The sequence below is a fragment of the Panthera uncia genome, chromosome F1 (assembly GCF_023721935.1).
Source record: "Panthera uncia isolate 11264 chromosome F1, Puncia_PCG_1.0, whole genome shotgun sequence".
Taxonomy (NCBI): Eukaryota; Metazoa; Chordata; class Mammalia; order Carnivora; family Felidae; genus Panthera; species Panthera uncia.
Window position 1 is genome coordinate 58,796,431 of NC_064813.1, and position 21,773 is coordinate 58,818,203.

At 51.8% G+C, this 21,773-nt stretch overlaps 1 protein-coding gene across 3 annotated transcripts in view; it reads left to right on the forward strand.

Moving 5' to 3' along the window:
- The first annotated feature begins 1,443 nt into the window (after positions 1–1,443).
- Positions 1,444–21,773, forward strand: part of RXRG (retinoid X receptor gamma) — a 40,786-nt gene continuing 20,456 nt past the window's right edge. The window contains exons 1-2 of one of the 3 annotated variants that reach the window (XM_049635238.1): positions 1,444–1,541; positions 15,672–15,919. In XM_049635238.1, the coding sequence (XP_049491195.1) occupies positions 1,475–1,541; positions 15,672–15,919 (315 nt within the window). In that variant the 5' untranslated portion in view covers positions 1,444–1,474. The remainder of the gene's footprint in view (positions 1,542–15,671; positions 15,920–21,773) is intronic. The other 2 variants (XM_049635240.1, XM_049635239.1) reach the window with 2 other exon arrangements.

Sequence of the window (21,773 nt, forward strand, 5' to 3'; positions counted from 1 at the left end):
CTCTGAATTCAGTGCTTGTCTGTGAGATTCTCGGGCGCCCCGAGGTCTGTGAGGTCATGGCTTCACGAAAGCCACTGAGACGGTGGGAGCGAATGACAGGGTGGAAGGTGGAAAGGTCTAGGGAGTGAGCTAAGAGAAGGGCTGGAGAAAGAGGGTCTATCCCCAACTTCAACAGGGGCTGCCCGCTGGAATCTTGGAATGGTAGCCTTCCTAAGGAACCTGGAGAAAGCCTCTGAGACCTCTCATTTTACAAGGTGGAAACTGAGGTCTCCAAAAGGCAGGGAACAGTCTAAGGTTATGTGGGATTGAATGGGAGACAAAAGCCCTGACTCAGACTTACACTAATACTCCTTCAATCTGATATAGTAAAAAAAAAAAAAAAAAAAAAAAAAAAAAAGGCAGGAGAGAAAGAGAGAGAGAGAGAGAGCTGAACTTGGTTCACTTACTCGCTGTGTGATGTTACACAAGATATTGAACCTCTCTGAGCCTCAGTGCCTTCATCACTAAAATGGAGTTGATCAGCCCAGCCTCCGAGTATTGTCTGGGGAATTAAATGTGCTCACGCTTGACAAAGCAGTCATAAAGTGTTGTCTGTGTATTTGGTACTTAATAAAAATTATTATTTTCATCCCCTGCATTTTGCTCAAGGTAGTCACATACAAACTCACTTAAAGATCAACCATTCCTGTCGAATAATGAATTAGGAATGTGGGCAAATAAAATTAAAACCGCAAGGACCCACACACTTTGCGGGTTCAGATTCTCACCGTGGTGGGAGCTCATTGAGCGTAAGTAGGTTTCAGATAAAAGGAAACACAAGAGTGCAGCCGTGGAGGTTGATAGGATGCGGTAATGGGGGGCGTGGGAGGGAAGAGGGCAATCGGGTTGTGGAACTGTCTCCCTCTGATGCGACTTTTCCTCGTTCCTGAGGGAGGAGAAGAGTTATTTTGTTTAGTTCTGTTGATGTTTTCCGTTTTGTTTGCACGCGCCCCGTGGAGAGGCTGCTGAAACGCTGAGCGGAAGCTCAGCCCCCGCTCCGGGGAGGCCTGTCTGAGAACTTGCCCGTGGTGAGGGAGACCTCCCCCACCCCCCAGGAACGGGGGAAACTGAGGACTGCGGTGGCTGTCACCTGCACCCTCAACACGGAGAGCCACCCTGTACATATGCAGTGATTTGGCACACCCCCTGCCTTTTCATGTATGAGCAAATGGGACCACAGGCGGCTCCTGCGATTTGCGTGAGGCTCTCTGGGGACCCAAAGTCACCCTTGGGAAACAGCACGAGGGTTGGCATCTGGGGCCATGCTCACCAGATGTGAGATCATCAGCCCCTCAGCGAACAAGGGACTGGTCAAGCTGGCCGAAAGGTGGCGACTACCTGGGCTGCTGTGACCTCACAGAGGTACCAGCGTCCCTGTTCCCCGCCCTGCCCTGTGATGAGGGCCAGCTGTTCAGTAAGAGATCCGTTTGCCTGGATGGGACAGTCGCTGCCTCTAAGAAGATGGCAAAACAAAGCCTGTAATTCCCCCATCCAATTGTGCGGTAATCCTCGGGGTGACAAGGAGATGGGGGGCGGGGGGGAGGCTCACATTTCAGTTACCAAGCACGCTGGCTGTGGCTCTTACTGAGGGCCAGCTACCCTTGTAAGCTTTTGCACTCTCTGCTTGTTCAGTCCTCACGACAACCTTCTGAGCAGCCACCATGATTATCATACTCCCATTACAGACGAGGAAACTGAGGCATTGCACGGCGCAGTAAGCTTGCTGAAGGTCTTGTAGCTAGAAAATAGCCCTGCCAGGGATTTAATGTTTATTTATTTTTGAGAGCTAGAGACAGCGAGTGGGGGAAGGGAGGGGGGGCTGCTGGGGAGGGAGACCCAGAATCCGAAGCAGGCTCCAGGCTCTGAGCTGTCAGCACAGAGTCCGACGCGGGGCTCGAACTCGGGAACGGTGAGATCATGACCTGAGCCGGAGTCGGACGCTTCACCGACTGAGCCACGCAGGTGCCCCCCCTGCCAAGGGATTTGAACCCAGGTGGTCTGGCTCCAGAATCCTTGCTCTGCTGAGCTGCCCCTCACGGGCCACGGACTCGCTCTGGGAAGTTATGGGGCACAGCACCCCCTTGCTGGGGTGAGGAGCCCAGTCCGGCCTCGGCACTGCCCAGTGGTTGCAGACACGGGCCCTGGCCGTTGAGGAATAAGAACCCGGGATAGCTCAGCAGTCACTCAGGAGCGGGGGACCTCTGGAGTATTAACAGGTGCTTCTCCTGGAGGCCGGCTGATTTGCAAGAGTCCCGCCCAGCTGGCCCTGACCCTTTGTGTAGAACACTGGCTTCTTACCCAAGAGTAGCCATAGAGGAGGGGGTTGAGTTGGGCGGATGGGTGTGCACACGCCTATGTGTATGTTTGGGGGGGGCAATAAGAGGATGTGTGTGTGTGTGTGTGTGTGTGTGTGTGTGTGTGTGTGGATGTGAGTGTGTGAGTGTGCGTGCACGGATGCGTGCGCCAGAACATATTTGTCCCTTCCACAAATGCGTGGGTGGTTAATTGGGACCTTACCGTGGACGTAAGTGGTTAGGGTTTGTGTAGGAAGGAGTAACTGTTTATGAGATTTAGGAAGGAACATATTTAGTGTAAACTATTTTCTGAAACATTTACAGTCTTACCAGGAGATAGAGAGCTGAATAGCAACCGGGGAAAGAAATTGTGCAAAGAGTTATCTAAATTCTCCACCTCTTCCTTCCCCTCATTATGTAGCTTCTGTATCTACGGAGAACTTTGCCACCACGACTGGGTGGCTGGGTTGCCAGAGGCTCCCAGAGGAAGCTGCTCTTTTCCCTTCTTGTCTGAAAGGAGAAGACCCACAGACCCAGGGAGGGCAGTCGCTTATTTTCTAGGGCGCCTGGCTTTGGGTGGCTCTCAGGAGACTGATCCAGGTCCTGGCTCGGTGAGCTTCAGAAACGAGTGAGAGTAATAGCTCATGTTTGTTAGGCACCTACTATGTGCCGGACCCTCCTACCCCGGGCATTACAAGCACCATCTCATTTAATATTGTCAAGCATCCCTGGAGGTAGGGCACTATTATCGCAATCCCCATTTCACGGATGGGAATGTAGAGCCTCGGGGAGGTTTAGTAAACTGCTCAAGATCAGCCGGCTGATAAGGGGCGGACCCAGGATCTAAATCCAGGCAGGTGCCAGGGCTGCTGGGGTCAAGCCCCGTGTTGCGCTTGCTGGGGGTGGGGGAGGGGTAGAGTGGAGGGAGGGTGGGGTGGAGAGATGGGAGTCCCAGATCTGCCACCAATGGGTGAATTCTATATAAGAACAACAACTACCATATTCCGATCTTACTCTTTGCCCTTGACAACTTTCTTAGGGATCACAATGTATCTCTTGGACCGTGCATAATTGCAGCAATGAATAAATGATGGGGTGGGGGCAGGGGGACCGGGCACGTGAAGAGACGAAGAAAACAAAAATCCAAAAAATGTTCCAGGTGAGGGGCGCCTGGGTGGCTCATTCGGTTAAGCATCCGACTTCGGCTCAGGTCATGATCTCGCGGTTCATGGGTTCAAGCCCCGCGTCGGGCTCTGTGCTGACAGCTCGGAGCCTGGAGCCTGCTTCGGAATCTGTGGCTCCCTCTCTCTCTCTCTCCTCCTCCCCTGCTTGCGCTCGTGCATGCGCGCTGTCTCTCTCAGTCTTTCAAAAATAAATAAACCTTGAAAAAAAAAAAAAAGAAAAAAGAAAGTTCCAGGTGGACCCTACTTTATTCTAACACGTGGAACCCAGTTTTACATTCTAGGGTGCGATTCAGCAAACTTGTTCTCTGAAGAGCCAGATTCTAAACCTTTGGGTCTTTGCTGCTCCTGTGGGGGTGTGTGTGGGAGAGTAGCCATAATTAAAGTCGCATAAACTAAGGCACAGGGATGTGCTGTGTCTCAGGATGTTTGCTGACCCCTAGGGGATCCTTCTGGAGAAGTGTTATTACCATTTCTGAATGTTCTCCGGTTTGCAGTGGTTGCGATCGTCAGCTCTGAACAGCCCTTCCCCCAGCCTCCCTGCCACAGAGTGGCATCCTCAGAGCTAGACAGAGAGGCCTGTGGGTCATGAGGGCGGCCCCTTAGTCACAGGTGAGGACGCTTGGGGAAGCAGGTGTGGCTTCCCCAGGAAGCTTCTTGTGGTCTTCAGACTGGGTTCCGCTGAGCCCCCTGGGGGCCACCTGGGGTGGCAGGAAAGTGGGGGGACGGGGAAGCCACAGAGAGCCCTCCCGCCCCTTGGTAAAATAACTCAGTACTACTCACCACGTAGGGTCAGTGTTAACTGTCTGCAGTGCAAGGGGTTAATAAAATAAAGCCTGGACAAGTCGTGAACACCTGGTAAAGGTCCCCTTTTCCATTTCAGAACATTTGGACACTGTAGTTCTAAAGTATGTTGCTTTTTCTTCGGGGAGGTGTGCCTGTTCTGAAAGCATCAGACGGCGCAACCACGAGGTGCTGACAAAGCAGAGTACATGAATTCTGTGCCTGTTACCGAAAGTTCTGTTTTAACAAATGGTTCTAGGGCAGGCGCTCTGAGATCTGGCAGGAAGAGAGCCCTGACGGGGGACCTCCAGCCCCTCCAGTCTTCAGGAGACCCTGGCCCCAGGCCAGTGACTCTGATGAGTCATCAGACAACCTGGCCTGCCCTGCTGCCTTTATCAGACGCTGTGACTGAGAGAGGGGAAGGGAGACAGGAAGTTTCTAGGTTCGAGATCAAGCTCAAATTCCTGATGGGGTTTCAGAATTCAGCATCTGAACTTAAAAAAAAAATGGAAAAGCTTGTGATCTTTAATTCAGAAAGAGTTTAGAAGAAGTCAGAGGAGTGGCCAGGAAAGTGCTTAACACGTATGTCGGGATGTTTCTTCCGGGCTGGTTTGCCTGAGTTTCATTTCTGTGACTCAGCATCTCCTTTGTCCCTCCTTTGCTGGTCATTAGTGTCGTGGAGAAGCAGTCTCTTGGAGAGTTTGGGGCTCAAGGTACCTGTGTTTGCTCAGTCCCAGCGATGAGGGGAGCAGAGCAAAGGTTAGAGATCATCATCAGGGAGAGAATATTCTAGACTGTTCTGGGAATGCCAGTCCCTTGTTCAGTGCACACTGGCTGAGTATCTGGCTTGTGCAAGGGTTTGCCGGACGAGGAGAGCTAGAATTCATCTCCTGTCCTGAAGGAACGATAAACTAGTTACAAGCTCTGAAGTCTGCATACGTTTGGAGATGAATTATTTCTAGACATGTTTCTTGGGACTGGGGTTCAGTGGATGGGTCCAAGGAATCTAGGTATTTAGAACCTGAGAACAAATGATGCTATGATAACATTGATATGAACGACCACATTGCACCAGGGATGTTATTCACTATATTTTAAGATGACTGCAGTCTTTTAAAAGATTTTTTTTAATGTTTATTTATTTTTGAGAGAGAGAGAGAGAGAGAGGGATGTTTATTTATTTTTGAGCAAGCGAGAGAGGGAGAGAGCATGAGTGGGGGAGAGGCAGAGAGAGAGGGAGACACAGAATCCGAAGCAGGCTCCGGGCTCTGAGCTGTCAGCACAGAGCCTGACGCGGGGCTTAAACCCACAAACTGTGAGATCATGACCTGAGCTGAAGTCGGATCTTAACCGACTGAGCCACCCAGGTGCCCTAAGAAGACTGCAGTCTTTAGAAGTCCATCCATATTTAGAGATCAGGGAGAGCATATCTGAAAGAGAAGTCCAGAGAGACAGAAACAGGGATTGGGTTCGAGAGCTGGAGGTGGAGTAAATTGATGTTCAAGGATTCTAGGAACAAGGGGTGAGGAGGGAGCGCCCTCAGCAAATGCCTGAACCACTCATGGCAGTGTCCTGGTGGACCAGGGTGGTGCGCTGTGAACCAGTATATGGGACTGGTTTAAAGGGACAGGCCGTGTTCCTTGTTAGCGGAGCCCCTGCTCCAGGATCCCCAGGTCCCTCTTAGGAGTTAGAGACAGCATGATCTCCACCTGCACCATCAAGGTTCATAACTTGGTCCTGAGTGGGAAAGGTGGGATGCAAGCAAAATGCCACTAATTACATGCAGAAAAGTTGGCAGAAATTGTGCTAGACCAAACTCACATTCGAGGTCTTTAATGATTCACAACACGCGCTTGAAAAGGTCACTTTATCATTCTGAACGTGTTTTTCTAAATCTGTAGAATGGGGATGATTTCTGCCTTACCGACTACTCTGAGTCTGTTTGAAGCTTACATGAAATAAGCAGTGGGCCCCAGGAGGGACCACTCTGTCCGTAGCGCCTCGCCTGGGGTCTGGCACATAGTAGGCACTCAACGAATATATTTTTGACTGCCCGAGCCAGTAACTGACGTGGAAATAAGTAGTGCACAGTTAACGAGTGCAAGATGGCACCTGGTACAGGGAATGACCTTGAACCTGGCAGTCAGAAGACCCAGTGTTTCGGCCTTGAGCGAGTTGGGCAACCTCTCAGGGATCATTGTCTCTTCTCTCCAAAATGCGGTGGTTCTTTGAGTCCTGAAAGTCTGGTTTCTGAGCCCAAACAATATTGCCTTATTAATTTATGACCCAATTAATTTGGAAAGGTGATTAAATTGGTCCTGGTATGAGCTAGTTTCTATTTGCTCATTCACACACACACACACACACACACACACACACAAAAAGTAAATAAATAAAAAACAGAAGGGTTTGTGGGGCAAATAAAATGGTAGCAATGTTGCCCCATTTAAGTTACATCTGTTTTCAAGCGATTTAAAAAGCCTAAAGGAGCGTCATTAGCATATTAACGGGGTGTTAATTACAAAAGTCTTTTAAAGCAGATTTTATAAAATCTCCACTTCATAACCATTAGCTTGTGGGACTCGAAATACAAACTCTTCCCGTGTGTTACTTGGAAGTAAGAAAATTGTAATTTAAAAGTAATCTGCCAACTTGTCACGAACGGAGACTGATTTTTTTCTCTCAATTGATCAAAATGAGTAAGGTTTTGCTATAATTATATATAATGCTGGTAATAATGAGGCTGATGATCGGTCGTTGCCTGCTTTTCACTACCTCCATCTCTGCGGATTTTAGGGGAGGTGGGGCAGAAGGGGGGGCGGGGGGGGGCGCGGGAAGGGAGCGGAGGGGAGGGAGAGGGAGGAAGGGATATCACAGGGCCCTCCCCCTCCCCCAAGCACCAGAGGAAGCAACCCCTTTCTCCCCCTCCCCCCCCCCAACAGCCAGGAGCCCCCCTTCAGGGACAGCAGGAAGCGTGAGGAGCTGTCCTGGGAGGCTCTGAAAGATGGGAGGGCGGAGGGCAGGCGAGGGATCAGCCCCTGGTGTTTGGGTCCTCACATTGCGGGCAGGGCACTGAGCCCCTTCTCACACACACTCTCCGCTTCTATCACGTTCCCTTGTTTTCCCCCGTTGAGAAACCCAGAAAATGCTTCGGTAGCAGAGAAGGCTTCTCCTCCAAAGATGTGCCTTCTGCTTCTGCTCCTCATTCCCTAGGAGTTCAGTGTCTCCCACCTTGGGGTTGGCACCTGCTAAAATGTAGAGCTCTGTGCCTGTAAAACACCTTTCTGCCCAGTGTCAGGGTGGCTGTGAAGGGCTGAGGTTTACGTGCAGGTGCTTTTGAACACGCTGATCACGACTCAAATGTCAGAAATGTGTACCAGCTCGGTGGCATTGAGCACCCCTTCTACCGAAGAAGGGAGGGGAAAAGGTCAGGCTGAGCTGGGACCCTGCTGAAGGGAGCCCTGGCCAGCTTGGAGCCATGAGGGGCCAGAGTCAGGATGGCGAGTATCTTAGTCAGAATGTGCCAGTGTCAGGGGGCTCCTGGCTGGCTCGATTGGTGGAGCACGTGACTCTTGATCCCGGGGTTGTGAGTTCGAGCCTCACGTTGGGTGTTGAGGTTACTTAAAAAAAAATAAAATCTTTAATTAAAAAAAAAAAAGTGCCAGGATCAAAGTCAAAGTCTAGAGTGAGGCCTCAAGTCGGGGTGGGGAGGGCGGGGAGAGCTGTCTGTACAGCTGGTCGGGGGACTTGCGGAGCAGAGGACACGTGGTGGGGCTGCGGATCCCCTGCTTTCCCTTCTCCGTTCATCCGTTCAGGTGCCACTTGTCTAACTTCCTAGTCCCATTCCCTCGGGCGCTGTATTTAATCTCTCTGTCTCCTAGCTTTTGCCTTTGTCCGGTAGGAAGAAGCATCCCAACCTTAACAGGGCTTGTAGGTATGCAATGCGTCCATATACGTAACGTGTTGAGAATCATGTCTGGCTTGTGGCACGTGCTCAATGAATATGATCTGTTGTTGTTGTTTGTCTGTTAGTCATCGAAGGAGGTGGTGATTAAAGTGTCAGTTAAAGTGGCCTCGGTAGCAGGCCTCTGCCCACCTCGTTCAGCAGCCTGCCTGTGTGTTAGGAGCCAAGAGGGGAAAGGATGTGTGCGTAAGTTTCCCTTAGACTGGGAAGAATGAGCCGGCTGTCTGACCGGTCTGCGATCCTGGGGCTCGTGCACCGTGTCCCTCCGCTAGAGACAAGGTGCCGGGCTTGGGTGTGCGTGGTCGCTTGTGACCCAGTGGGAGGGAGTTACACGGGCCTGGGCCCTGCCATGCTCCTTTGATTTCAGATGGAGAGTCCTGACTCTCAGAAATAGCACACCTTCACCTCCGTCCCCTTCCCTGTGGGTGTGTATTAACCAGTGCCAGCGATTCATTACAACTTTTCATTCCATCCGGCAGAGGCTTGTTAGTGGGCCGGCAGCAAAGGGGTGGAAACACCAAGCCATTCGCTCCCTTGTCTGGCCAATCAGAAAGACGCATGCTTGACATTTTCCTTTCATTGGCTGAGGATGAGTTGCTAAGCGACTTCCTCACCTTGCTAAGAATTCCATCCTTCTGAGTCCCAGGGACTTCTCTTTCTCAAAGGCCCCCCTGTTCCCCCCAACACACACGTGCAATTCCTTACTCAGAGATTTTACTTTTGGTAAACACCAGGGACGTAGATTTCTTATGCAAGTAATTTCTTTTTTTAATTTTATGTATTTATTTTGAGAGAGAGAGAGAGAGAGCGGGAGGGGGGGAGAGTTGGAGAAGGAGGAGAGAGAGAATCCCAAGTGGGCTCTGTGCTGTCAGCACAGAACCCTACACAGGGCTCGATCTCAGGAATCGTGAGAGCATAACCTGAGCCAAAATCAAGAGTCAGTCGCTTAGCCAACTGAGCCATCCAGGTGCCCCTATGCAAGGAATTTCTATTGATGGACTCTATATAGTTCTACTCACTAACAAAAAATTATCCCAACGCCAATCCCATCCCGTTGTCTAGTATGTTTTGAGTGTCTGCTGTGTTCCAGGCACAGTGCTGGGCACCACAATGGCAGTCGTTAGCAGCAAGGGATAGAAATGAAAAGTGTGTAACATCCAGTAGGGCAGCAGACAGTCAGATTGGAGGTCGTGTGGAGGACCTGTTTGTGCCAGGCTCGATTACGGGGTGATCTGGGGGTGCTGGGGGAAGGGTGGAGTGGCCGGGGGGACAGGGGTGCTCCGGGCTCAGAGCAGTGGCTATTTACTAGCCAATTCAGAAAATTCGATATTGTAAACAACTGGTATGTCTTTACCAGCGTATGGCAAGGACCATCCTTAATAGAGCATTAACTGTTGGCCTGGCTTGGGCTAAGCCCTCCACGTACATAATCTTCTATAATGGCCCTCGAGCCAGACACAGCCCCTCCCTCACAGCATCTACTGGATGGTGAATTATTGCACCTGCTACCCCAGGGCCCGTACTCCCAGGTGCTGTCCGCAGTCCGATGAGGTAGGCATTTGTGCCTCCGTTTCGGGTGAGAAAACTGCGGTTCGGAGAGGTTAGCTTCCTTGCTCAAGTTTATGGGACCGGACAGAGGTGCAGCCTTGAATCTGGCCTGGGACTTTTTGGCTTCGGAGTCTTGTATCGTGCACGGGCTGCATTCCAGACGCCGTCGTGCCGCGAGGCACACACCGACTTCAGCAATCATTGCAATCATCACAGCGTATGTGCCCCGCACAGCTTTGATTGCTGGTGACACTCAGCATCTCAGACTGAAGGTCTAACGCCGTCCAGTTGCCGAAAGCAGGGGCCCCTCGGAAAGTGGTCCAGACCCAGACCATGTCAGATCACTGGGACCCACGCTTCGTCTTTGAGATGCCCGTGGGCCGTCTCCTACCGCCCATGTGAGTGGAGCAGGGCTGGGAGGGGTCTTGGAGACCCCTGGGCAGAATGAGGCCCAGAAATATGAAAGATTTTTCTTAAGTGTCTGGCCAACAGAGAACAGAAATTCCTGGGAAAACGCACTAGCCCTTTCTCGTCAGATGAGTGAGTTTTTATTTTAAAAAGTCATTGCCGGAGCAAAGAGAATCAACTCTGTGGAGTAGAGGGTTTGTGCATTTCCCCGGCATCGGGCCTCGGGCACAATCTGGCTGTGGCTAAAGAAGATTAGGAGGGTGTAGGGTCAGGGAGCAAGCAGGGGTGTGGGGGGGAGGGGGCAGGGGCCAGGCAAACGGGGCTGAAGGGGCAAGAGGGAGACACTAGAGGAAACCGTGACTTTGGATCTGGACGAGAAACCAGGTTTCTGGAAACCGTCTAGGACCTTTTGGCTGTGGCTCCCCTGTGGCTATGAGAAAATGGAAAGAGAGGGAGGGAAGCCGGTAAAAGTGCCATCAACAGCTATGCTCTGGTGTCTGTCTGTGAGAACGGGTTAATTTTCCATTGGGAAGCACTTGGTCATTAGAGGCTTTCTCTCTGCTTCTTTTTCTTTTTCAAAAAAAAAAATTAATGTTCATTTTTGAGAGGGAGAGACAGAGCATCAACAGGCGAGGGGCAGGGAGAGAGGGAGACACAGAATCCCAAGCAGGCTCCAGGCTCGGAGCTGTCACCACAGAACCTGACACGGGGCTCAAACCCATGAACCGCGAGATCATGACCTGAGCTGAAGTCAGATGCTTAACTGACTGAGCCACCCAGGCGCCCCTCTTTCCACCTCTTCTAAAAACAAAGCTATTCATGTCTAAGAGCCACTGAGTCATGGGAGAGGCAAAGAGCCAAAATGGGATCGCGTAAGATGTATCTGTCTTTGTGAATTTTATTGAAAAAAAATTTTTTTAAGTTTATTTGTTTTATTTTGAGAGAGAGAGAGAGAGAGAGAGAGAGAGAGAGAGAGAGAATCCCAAACAGGCTCTGTGCTGTCAGGCTGGCAGCCTGGGGCCCAGTGCTGGGCGAATTTCTTTTTTGTTAAATGTAGCTTTAAAATAGCCCACCTCTTCTGGGTCACTGACTCAGCAGAAACACGCCATATTTAAGGCCGTTGCAAACCAAGCTTTAACTCTATTTCATTCTGTCTCAGCCATGCACCATTCTTTTTTTTTTTTTTAATTTTTTTCAATGATTATTTATTTTTGAGAGACAGAGACAGAGCATGAATGGGGGAGGGACAGAGAGAGAGGGAGACACAGAATCCGAAACAGTCTCCAGGCTCCGAGCTGTCGGCACAGAGCCCGACGCGGGGCTTGAACCCACAAACCATGAGATCGTGACCTCAGCCGAAGCTGGACGCTTACCCGACTGAGCCCCCCAGGCGTCCCAGCCACACACCATTCAGAGCATCATGGTATATTCCGATTGTCCTAATATTATTATTATTAACAATAAAAGCAATATACTTTTTTAAAATTTTTTTTAAATTTTTTATTTTATTTATTTTTGAGACAGGGAGAGACAGAGCATGAACAGGGGAGGGTCAGAGAGAGGGAGACACAGAATCTGAAACAGGCTCCAGGCTCTGAGCTGTCTGCACAGAGCCCGACGCGGGGCTTGAACTCACAGACCGCGAGGTCATGACCTGAGCCAAAGTTGGCCGCTTAACCGACTGAGCTACCCAGGCGCCCCCAAAGCAATATACTTTTAATTTCAATCGCTCTCAGCCCATCTCCTTTTATTCCTGGAACAACTTGTGAGTTCCCCAAAGTCCACGTTTTCTGTATTTTTGTGCAGGTCAGTGTTTCCCTTACCCATCATTCCCTCTGCGCACTCTTCCCGTGATCTTCTCCGGACCGAGTATCCTTTGTCCTAGGTCAGTTCACTGTCTTTTTGAAAACTTAAATAGCTATCTTTAGAAAGGCAATCTTGTACAAAAATAGAAGCCCAGTCACCTGCTATAAATAGAAGGAAACAGTAAAAGTAATTCTTAAACTCTTAATGTTTTGTGACACCCACACCCACTTAAAATACCCCCGAAGGTGTCCCTCACCACCGCGTTACAGGCGGCACACCTCGGGAGCTCTTGGGTTGATGCGGGTGTGAAGCTAAGTGGTGTTCCTGTCTGTCCCACGGCTCTGGGCCTGCTGTCGGGGTGCAGAAGTGACAAGGCACAGACTCTCTGGGACCCACGCAAGCAGAGTAAAAAGGAGAGTTGCGGGGTCCTCTGGTCTGAAGCCGAAGCCGGAAGGGAACGGCCAGGGGTCGGACGGCCGCTGTCCCAGTGGAGAGCAGGGCTCCTGGCCCGTCAAGACAGGCTGGCTTCCAACTCACCTGTCACATGTTATCTTAGTAACAGGCTCAAGATATACGTTGGCCTCTGTGAATGTCACAGCCTTCCTGGGCCTCAGAAGAGTCTAAAATTGTTCTTTCCAATCAGTGGCCATCTGGGAAGATTTTTGGTTTCTCCGGCTTGAGTTCTTGGAAGCTGCCCTTTTCTCCCTCTCCTTCAGATAAACTTGCAGCTTGAGATCACTTCGTAATTGAGTCATCTTGCACTTTGCGATATGGTGGCTCTCCCAGTCATCCTTGCTGTCCTTGCCAACACAGACCGGAGGCAGCGTGGGTTTCAGACCGACAGTTCGAATCTAGGCTCTATCACTTATCCCCCGGGCAGCGCCGGGTACCACGCTAGGGGTGGGGAAGCGAAAATGGACACTTCTCCCCTTCTCTCGGTTGAGTGGAAAAGCCAGGGCAATAAACAAATATGGCGACACAGTGGAATCAGTGCTAGGATAGGAGTAAACACAGGCTATTATTAGAAAACAGAAAAGGGCATCAGACGAGTCCGGGAACACCAGGGAAGGCTTCCTGGAGGAGGGGACACTTGACTTAGACCTTGAAGGAGGAATAAGAACGTCATGGAAATGGAGAGGAGAGCAAATCATCCTGGAACAGAGAGCAGCTTGGGGGCGGGGGGAGGCTGAGCCCCTGAAATGGTCCCCACAGGCTTATCGTCAGGAGGAAGTGAGTTAACGCATGGAATTTGCCTAATGCTATTCAGGATTAGGTGGTAAGTGTCCGACCTGTTCATTTGAACCCCTTTGCCACTCTTCTGTGGACCCCTGGAAAGTGATTCATCCTCAGCCGTGCTACTGAATTTTTTTTAATGTTTATTTATTTTTGAGAGAGAGAGAGAGAGACAGAGTGGGAGCAGAAGAGGGGCAGAGAGAGAGGGAGACCCAGAATCCGAAGCGGGCTCCAGGCTCCGAGCTGTCAGCGCAGAGCCCGACGCGGGGCTCGAACTCACGAACGGTGAGATCATGACCTGAGTGGAAGCTGGATGCTTAACCGACTGGGCTGCCCAGGCGCCCCCCCCCCCCATCAGCTGTGCTACTTAGAACAGGGTGATTGGGATTTATCTGTTAATGAGACATTTGTCCCTGATGGAGACTCCCCGGGTAGGATGATAGGAGGGTCAGAGCTTCCTTGGACGTGGGACTGGCTGTTCTCCCCCCAGAGAGACCTTAGGCGTGTTAGCAGAAGCTCAAGAGAAACTCTAGGCTGACATTTTTTCCAGTGGAATATTTAAGAGTCTTTGCACAGAGAAAACATGAGCTCAAGGAAGTGTATCGACCCCCGTGTTCACTGCAGCATTATTTACAATCCCCAAGATGTGGAAATAACGGAGGTGTCATCAATGAGCAGGTAAAAGTTGTATATGTGATGGAGTATTATTCTGCCATCAGAAAGAGTGAACTCTTGTCGTCTGTGACAACACGGACGGACCTTGGGGGACTACGCCCAAGTGAAGTAAGTCGGACAGAGGAAGCCAGATCCTGTATGATCTCACTTATGTGGAATCTAATAATAATAATGAAAACACACTGAGCTCATAGCACCAGAGATCAGATTGGTGGTTGCCAGAGGTAGGGATAGGGGCAGGAGAAATGGGTGAAGGGAGTGAAAAGGTACAAACTTCTAGTCATAAAATAAGTAAGTTCTTGGGATGTGACGTCCAACATGGCGACTATAGTTAATAGTACTGTACCGTATATTTGAAAGTTGCTGGGAGTAGATCTTAAAAGTTCTCATCACAAGAAAAAAAAAAAACCATTCAGGGCGGCTCAGTTGGTTGAGTGTCTGACTTCAGCTCAGAGCGTGATCTCGCGGTTCGTGGGTTCGAGTCCCGCGTCGGGGTCGTCGCGGAGCCTGGAGCCTGGAGATGTGTTTCCTCTTCTGCGTCTCCCTCTGCTCGCGCTCGTCTCTGTCTCTCAAAAACAAATAAAACGTTAAAAAAAACAACAAGAAAAAGCATTTCCAACTGTGTGTGGTGACGGATGTTAACTAGTCTTATCGAGGGTGATCATTTTGCAGTATAAACAAATACCGAATCATTCGGTTTTGCCCCTGAAACGAATACAATGTTGCGTGTCAATATCTCAATAATAAAAAAAGAATAGTACTTCTGACGTGCTTTGCTTCCCCCCAGCATTCAAAGGGGGCATGTCCCCCCCCCCCACGTATCTTGCTCCTAACACTACCCTCAGTGGCCCCTGATATCTCCCAAGACTTAGGAGAGCATCCTGCACGTAGTAGGTACTCAAGAGATACTCCTTGAGCGAACAGGGGACCACACAAGGAAGTAGCTCTATGACACAGGGTGGGCTGCCCTATCATTTTTCCAGTCTCTTCTTTGCTGCTCAGATCCTGAGGTGTAGAGCTCCTCTCTTAGGGAGAGCGTGTTCCGTGCTGGGCGCCTCAGATGACAGTGGGGCACCCTCCTTCTCTGTCATCTTGAGCTGCGACTGACCCTAAGGGAGCTTGGAGTCAGCTCAGCCTGGGAAAGATGGTAGCAGACAACCACGTGCCCAGGGGCTGTTCCGTGGACACCTGGAACCACAGCTCCCTGGGCCGCGAGGTCGAAAGGGTCTGGGCAGGCCCGTGCGCCCTTGCCTTCCTGGGCTCCTGTGGCCAGCAAGCCGCGCGTCTTCTTCCCTGAGGGCTGGCAAAGCCCCGTGCGGTAGAGACAGGCAGGGCGAGGACTCTATAGGCACAAAGCTGCGAAAGAAACGGGCAGTCGAGGGCGTGACAACAGCGTCTGCTGCCCCGTTGTCATGGCGGAACGCGACCCCTGATGGCAGGGACGGGGTTCTCCCGGGCTCTGAAACCCCAGCACCTGGCATAGAACCTGTACCTCAGTCAACGTTCACCGCACGTGAGTGAGTGATGTTCTGTCCTAGAGAAGGCCCTCTCCCTCTCTCTTCTTCATTTGCCTTTATTCTACGCGCTCAGTGGGGGTGTGAGCGCCTGGGGTTCGCGGATATGCAGTGGGGCTGGAAGGCAGGGAAGGGCACGGGAAACAAGCTGGGGGTGGTCTCTGTCCTCACAGGGGCCACCTCTGTGCCCCCCAGTCTCCCATCACCTTTGCTCTTCTCTTTCCAGGCTCCCCCGGCCACTCCAGCTCCACGTCTATGAGCCCATTGACAGCCTTGTCCACAGGGAAGCCAATGGACAGCCACCCCAACTACACGGACACCCCCGTGAGTGCCCCACGGACTCTGAGCGCGGTGGGGACGCCCCTCAATGCCCTGGGCTCTCCATATAGAGTCATCGCCTCTGCCATGGGCCCACCCTCAGGAGCACTGGCTGCGCCTGCGGGAATCAATCTGGTTGCCCCGCCCAGCTCTCAGGTAGGTGCCCGTCCTCCCGTGGGACTTTCCAGCCACCCTGTATGGTGTCACCCGTGCCGCTCCTGGAGCCGGGCCAGCACTCGGTGGGTGCCTCCTGTGTACTTTCTGGGTCGTCTCTGCAGACGTGTCTCCTGCCGGACCTTCTTTAAGGGTGTCCTCAGGCGGGGGAGCCCCCGAGAACTGATGACGCCTCGTGATGGAGGAGACGGTGGCTCAGAGGTCACCCCTGTGGCTTAATGGTTCAGCCCTGGCACTGATCTCACCATCTCTGAGGGCTGTTTGTCATCCTTGGGACGGACCCCATCTGTTCTTCTCAATCTAATGAGTACTTATCAAGTCACTGAAGTGCCTGGTGCTCTCTTACATGCCGTGGTGGACGTGAAATGCTCAGGACATGGTCTTTGCTCTCTAGGAGCTTATAGTTGAGAGACGAATAGGTGGAGATGGCACACGGATAAATCCAGAACATGGCAGACTGTGTTATCTACCTGTTGTCTCTGAGATAGAGGAAAAGACTGGAAACTCAGGAAGGAAGGAAGCCTCACCCAATTCCTAGTGCTTCTGCTACAACAGAGGAGAGGGGGTGTGTGCATAGTAGACGCTGCTGTAGCATGGCCAGTCGCCTCTCCTTCCTTCTAGTAGTGTCGCAGTGAGGTCGGCAACCTTCCCTTCTTGTAGTGGTCAGCTGTTGCTGCAGTGATGCTGTGTAACAAACAGTCCTCAAGTTGTCATGGTGCACAAACACACACATTTTTTTTTGTGTGTGTGTGTGTTCCTCACTCACAAATTTATGTTGGCTGGGATGGCTCTGTTTCAGGTGGTAGGCGAGCTGGGCAGGCTGCAGGCTGGGTGCAAGTCTGCTCCTCATGTCCCAGGCTGAAGGAGCTACTTGGGGCATGCTTTTCTCGTGGTGTCTCACGGGAGCACAAAGCCAAAACCAAACTCGAAAGGTACGGCGGAGTGTCTGCTCGCATCATGCGCACTGGTATCCCCTCGGCCTGAGAAAACTACAAGGCTGACTCCAACATTGTGGGGCAGGGAAACAGGCTGTGACTATTTTAGCAGGAGGTACACAGTGCAAAGGATGTGAAGAATTAGGAGCAATAATCCCATCCACCATGTGCTCCACTTATGGGTATCTCAGTTTGGGGCTGGTGCCATCTTGCCCCAAACGCCAGCACATCTAGAGGCAGGATTAGTAGGTCCTGAAGCTTCCTTGGGATTTCGAGTTTGGGAGAAGAGGCAGGACTCCCGTTGTGTCAGTCTTTCTACCGCAGGGAGAACTTCAGAGGCTATCCCCAGACCATCCCTTTCAAGAGGCTTCGTGTGCTCAGGGTCTGAAAGCAAAGCTGTGTGGAGTCACAGAACTCGAGAGCCAGTAACGGCTCCAGAAGGCTCTCGATTCAGGGATTTGAGAATCTGTAGAATACCTTGGGGGTCTTTGAGTGCGGGAGCCAGGGCCAGGTGCACATAGATCAGCGGGGCTGGTGGGGTCTGCAGGGAGCCGCCCCCTTCCCTTGAAGCCGTTGCAATTCAAAGACGTGAAGCTTGCGCAGGCCAAGCAAAGTACTCCTGTGGGTCGCATCTGGCTGGCCCTTTTCACCCCGACTTGTCATCTGATGGCTTCACCTATAGGATCTTCTTCGGAGTGTACATTTCTCCCCTATCCCAGATCTTGGCCCTTGTGGAGCTGGTTAAAGCCCAGCTGAGAACCACGAATTCTGTCTAAGCCCTCATCCCACAAATGAAGTAACAGGACTCAGTGAGCTCAAGCGACACATCCAGCGTCTCCCAGCCAGTCAGCCGCAGAGCACGGGTTCGAGCCCAGGTGTCCTGACCCCCGCTCTGTGTTCATGACGCTGCATTCACCTGCTGCTGTGGTCTGTGCTGACTCAATCCGTGACCCCAAGATCTTCTGTTGGCCACCAAGGATTAAAAGATGAGTAATCCGGGCACCTGGGAGGCCCAGTTGGTTAAGTGTCCGACTCTTGATTTCAGCTCAGGTCACCATCTCACGGTTTTTTTTTTTTTTTTCTTTTTAAATTTTTAAAAATGTTTTATTTATTTTTGAGACAGAGAGCGACAGAGCATGAGCAGGGGAGGGTCAGAGAGAGAGGGAGACACAGAATCCGCAGCAGGCTCCAGGCTCTGAGCCGGCAGCACAGAGCCTGACGCGGGGCTCGAACTCACAAACCGTGAGATCATGACCCGAGCCGAGGTCGGACGCTTCACCGACTGAGCCACCCAGGCACCCCAACCGTCTCGCGGTTCTTGAGTGCGGGCCCCACATGGGGGCTGCCCCTCCTCTGCTCACTCACTCACTCTCTGTCTCAAAATAAAGAAATCAAACTTGAAAAAAATGAAAGATGACTAATCAGTGCTCCTAAGGTGTCTCTTGCGGACGTGGCACGTCATGTGGGCAAATCGCAAGGCAGTGTCTTGTGGGCTATGGTAGGCTAAGAGCAGAACCGAAGGAGCAGAAGCCAAGGAGTCCGGACCTTCCCAGGCGTGTGTTCCACGAGAGGAGCGGGGTCCAGACGGCCGGGGGATGGGCAGGTATTTATGCCAGCAGCGCTGGTGCCACGTAGCCTTCAGAACGTGAGACCCTGATGAGGTTGGTTTATTCACGCTCTTCCTTGTGAACGGACCCCAGGAAGGCAGGTCATAGCCAGTAGGCAAGAGACAGAAGGACACGTTGAAGCTCCGGGCTGCAAGGAAAGTCTTGCTGGGGCGTTCGTGGTCCTTCACGTAACTACTCACGGGGACCGACTTTGCGTCTGGCGGTACTTGATGCTCTCGTAGGTTCTGGGGAAAAGCGCGGAGCAAGGTGGCTAATGTCTTCACGTTCACGGCAGTTAGACCGCAGCAGGTGAGACGGAGACGAAACGAGCGAGCGAGGTGGTTTCACATAGCAATCGTTCTATCTGCGAAGAAGTGAGGCAGGGTGAGGTGACAGACAGTGACAGGGCCTGTGGGTGGGGAGTGGGCAAGGCCCCATCCTTCAAGGCTGCTTTTAGCAACCAGGCTCCGGTCTGATTGAGCCAAACCTAGCCGACACGTTCGGCTTCACAGCCGTGTGAGTGGCAGGGACGCTCGCTATTCCTGGACCGTATGTCTGTACAGAGGGATTGGGGTTGAAAGGTCAGCTGAAAGCTTCGGTCCTGGCCAACTGGGCTGTGTGCAGAGGCCGAGGCCAAGTTTCACTCCGGGAGCTATATTAAGCTTGCCAAGCTCTGGGGGAGCTCAGCGGCCCCGGGACGCTGAACGGCGTCGTGGCCTCGGGCTCCAGACACGTTTCGCCTAATTAACCAGATGACACAGGACATCTAGGACCCTCGGTGTTAGCTGCGGTGAGTTGGACTCTGAACCACCTGGATAGACTGTCTATGCATCCTGCCTTCCTCGCCCAGGATGGGTCTGAGCGGGACCCGCACGGGAAGCGTGCTCCTCCTGTGACCTGGGTCTAGGGTAAGTGCAGTTTGCGGGGGGAGGGGAGGGGGTGCTCTGGTGTGGGAGCAGCAGGGCCGTGTCTCCTGTTCCCTGCCCTGTCGTTCCGGTGCTTGACCAAGTCTTTCTGCTCTTGTTGGACTTTCATTCGTGAGGAGTAAAGAGAACTGAACAGATACTCCGGACACGGGGACTGTGTAACCTTTCGCAAACCACTTAAGCTTATGTCTGTCCTCAGTTTCCTTTTCTCTTTCAGGGTAACATGCTTTATGAACATTAAAGGAGCTATGATTTATAAAGTCACTTCTTAAGTGCTCTCTGGTGGCAGTAAGGTGGCATTATTATCATTATAATTATTATTATTATACCTAGGTGGTATGTACCTCAGTGATTTACATTCTACCCCTATGGGATCTTTGCTCCCAGGGTATTCTCTTGCTGAGAGGTTCTAGAAAAGTTCATTTCAATAAGCATTCATTGAACCAGGCCCTGGAAGTAAAAAAAAAAAAAAAAAAAAAAAAAAAAATTATAAGGGTCCGTCTCTGCTGTGGGGCGCCTGGCTGGCTCAGTCAGCAGAGCGTGTGACTCTTGATCTCTGGGTTGTGAGTTTGAGCCCCGCGTGGAGTGTAAAGATTACTTAAATAAATAAAACTTAGAAAAAGAAAAAGAGTCAGTCTCTGCTCTGGGGAGTATTTAAGTTGAGGGAGCAATTTCCAGAAACACCAAATATGTAGTTGGGAAGATATTTATGCAGCTTTCAGACAAAATGATCAAGGCCACATTTTCCTGACTCTGTGTGTGTGTGTGTGTGTGTGTGTGTGTGTGTGTGAGAGAGAGAGAGAGAGAGAGAGAGAGAGATCTGTTGCCTGCACTTGGAAATAAGCCCTGAAAGTTCTTGGAAGGCCCCTACCTCTTTCTCCCCTCCTGAACCCTGCTGCTGGACCTGGGTTCTGTCCCTGATAATTCCTGCCCAGGTAGTACTTTCCTTTCAGATTTTTGTAGAGAATACTCAAATAATAAAAATTACGAATGTTGGAGTTGAAACAGACCTTAAAGGCTGTCTTGTTTAATGATTAAAAAAAATAAGCCATGAAGTCTTGTCTCCAAGAGAAAGCGTGTTTGGAAGGTTAATGTGTACATTTTCTTTCTTTAAAAAAAAATTTTTTTTTAAGTTTACTTATTTATTTTGAGAGAGAGAAAGCATGAATGGGGGAGGGGCAGAGAGAGGAGAGAGAAAGAGAGAGAGAATCCCAAGCAGGCTCTGCACTGTCAGTGCAAAGCCTGATGCGGGGCTCAAACTCACAAACTGTGAGATCATGACCTGAGCCGATCGATACTGAACCGACTGAGCCCCCCAGGTGCCCCCTAATGTGCATGTTACAAACAGGTGTGGGTGAACTAGGAGGAGGAGATCTGAAGCCTTCTTGTTCACCTTCCCCGCTGCCCTGCCACGCACACTCTGAGTTGGAAAACCCACCGATCTAATCTGTAGATGAGGCAAAGGGTCTCTGATGCAGTGACCTGGTCAAGATCACGCAGTGAGGAGGGGGCTGGTCCCCACCAAACCCAGGGCTCCTCTCCCCCCTGTAGAAGGCGCAGGCTCCTTACTCCTCATGACAAGGCCCTCTTCTAGATTAAAGCAGTGCCCCGTATACAGTCTGCTCCCTGGAAAAAGAGTGCCTGCCTGTGGCCTGGCAGGCCGGCCACGTCTCTGCGTTTAGTGGGATAATTTTGGCTGAAAGCAGCTCAGAAATGTGGGAGCTGATGTTCCGTGATGGCTCCGGGGCATCCAGGAAGCATTTGGTCCCTGGCTGAGTCTGCAAATGGAAGCCAGGCCAGTCAAGTGTGTTTCCACCCTGTTCTCGGGGAGCAGCCAGCCGCCTGGTGAACCCCCGCTCTGAAAAGTGCTCACTTCCGCGGGGCTGCTTCTAATGGAACCAGACAGCCAGGCGGGGGACTCGGGGGGCCAGGCAGCTAATGGGTTTGCGCTCTGGCGGGTGCCTTCTAGCCCGTCTGCCCTCGCTCGGAGCCCACACAAACCCCGAGCCAGCGAAGAGGCCAGTGGGTATCAGCCCTTCTGTCCCAACCCCTCCCTTCTGCCACCTGCCCACCCCCTGCCCCCATGACCCAGGAAGAGAAGGGTGGGGGGGGTGGCCGGCTCCCAGCTGGGAGAGAGAGGGCTCCCCACCAAGGAGGTGGGCCAGGAGGCTCAGACACTCGGAGTCTCCTGCCACAGCAAGACAGAGCTTGTGGTAAAGGACTGGTCTGGGAGCCCAGCGCTGGAGCTCTGGCCTGTTAGCCTGGGGAGGCTCCGCGTCTCCCCGGGCGGCTCTGACAGCCCCCGTGTCTCTCTCCTGCAGGCTTTCCTCGAGCTGCCCCCCCATTTATCTCCCCGAGGCGGAGTTTC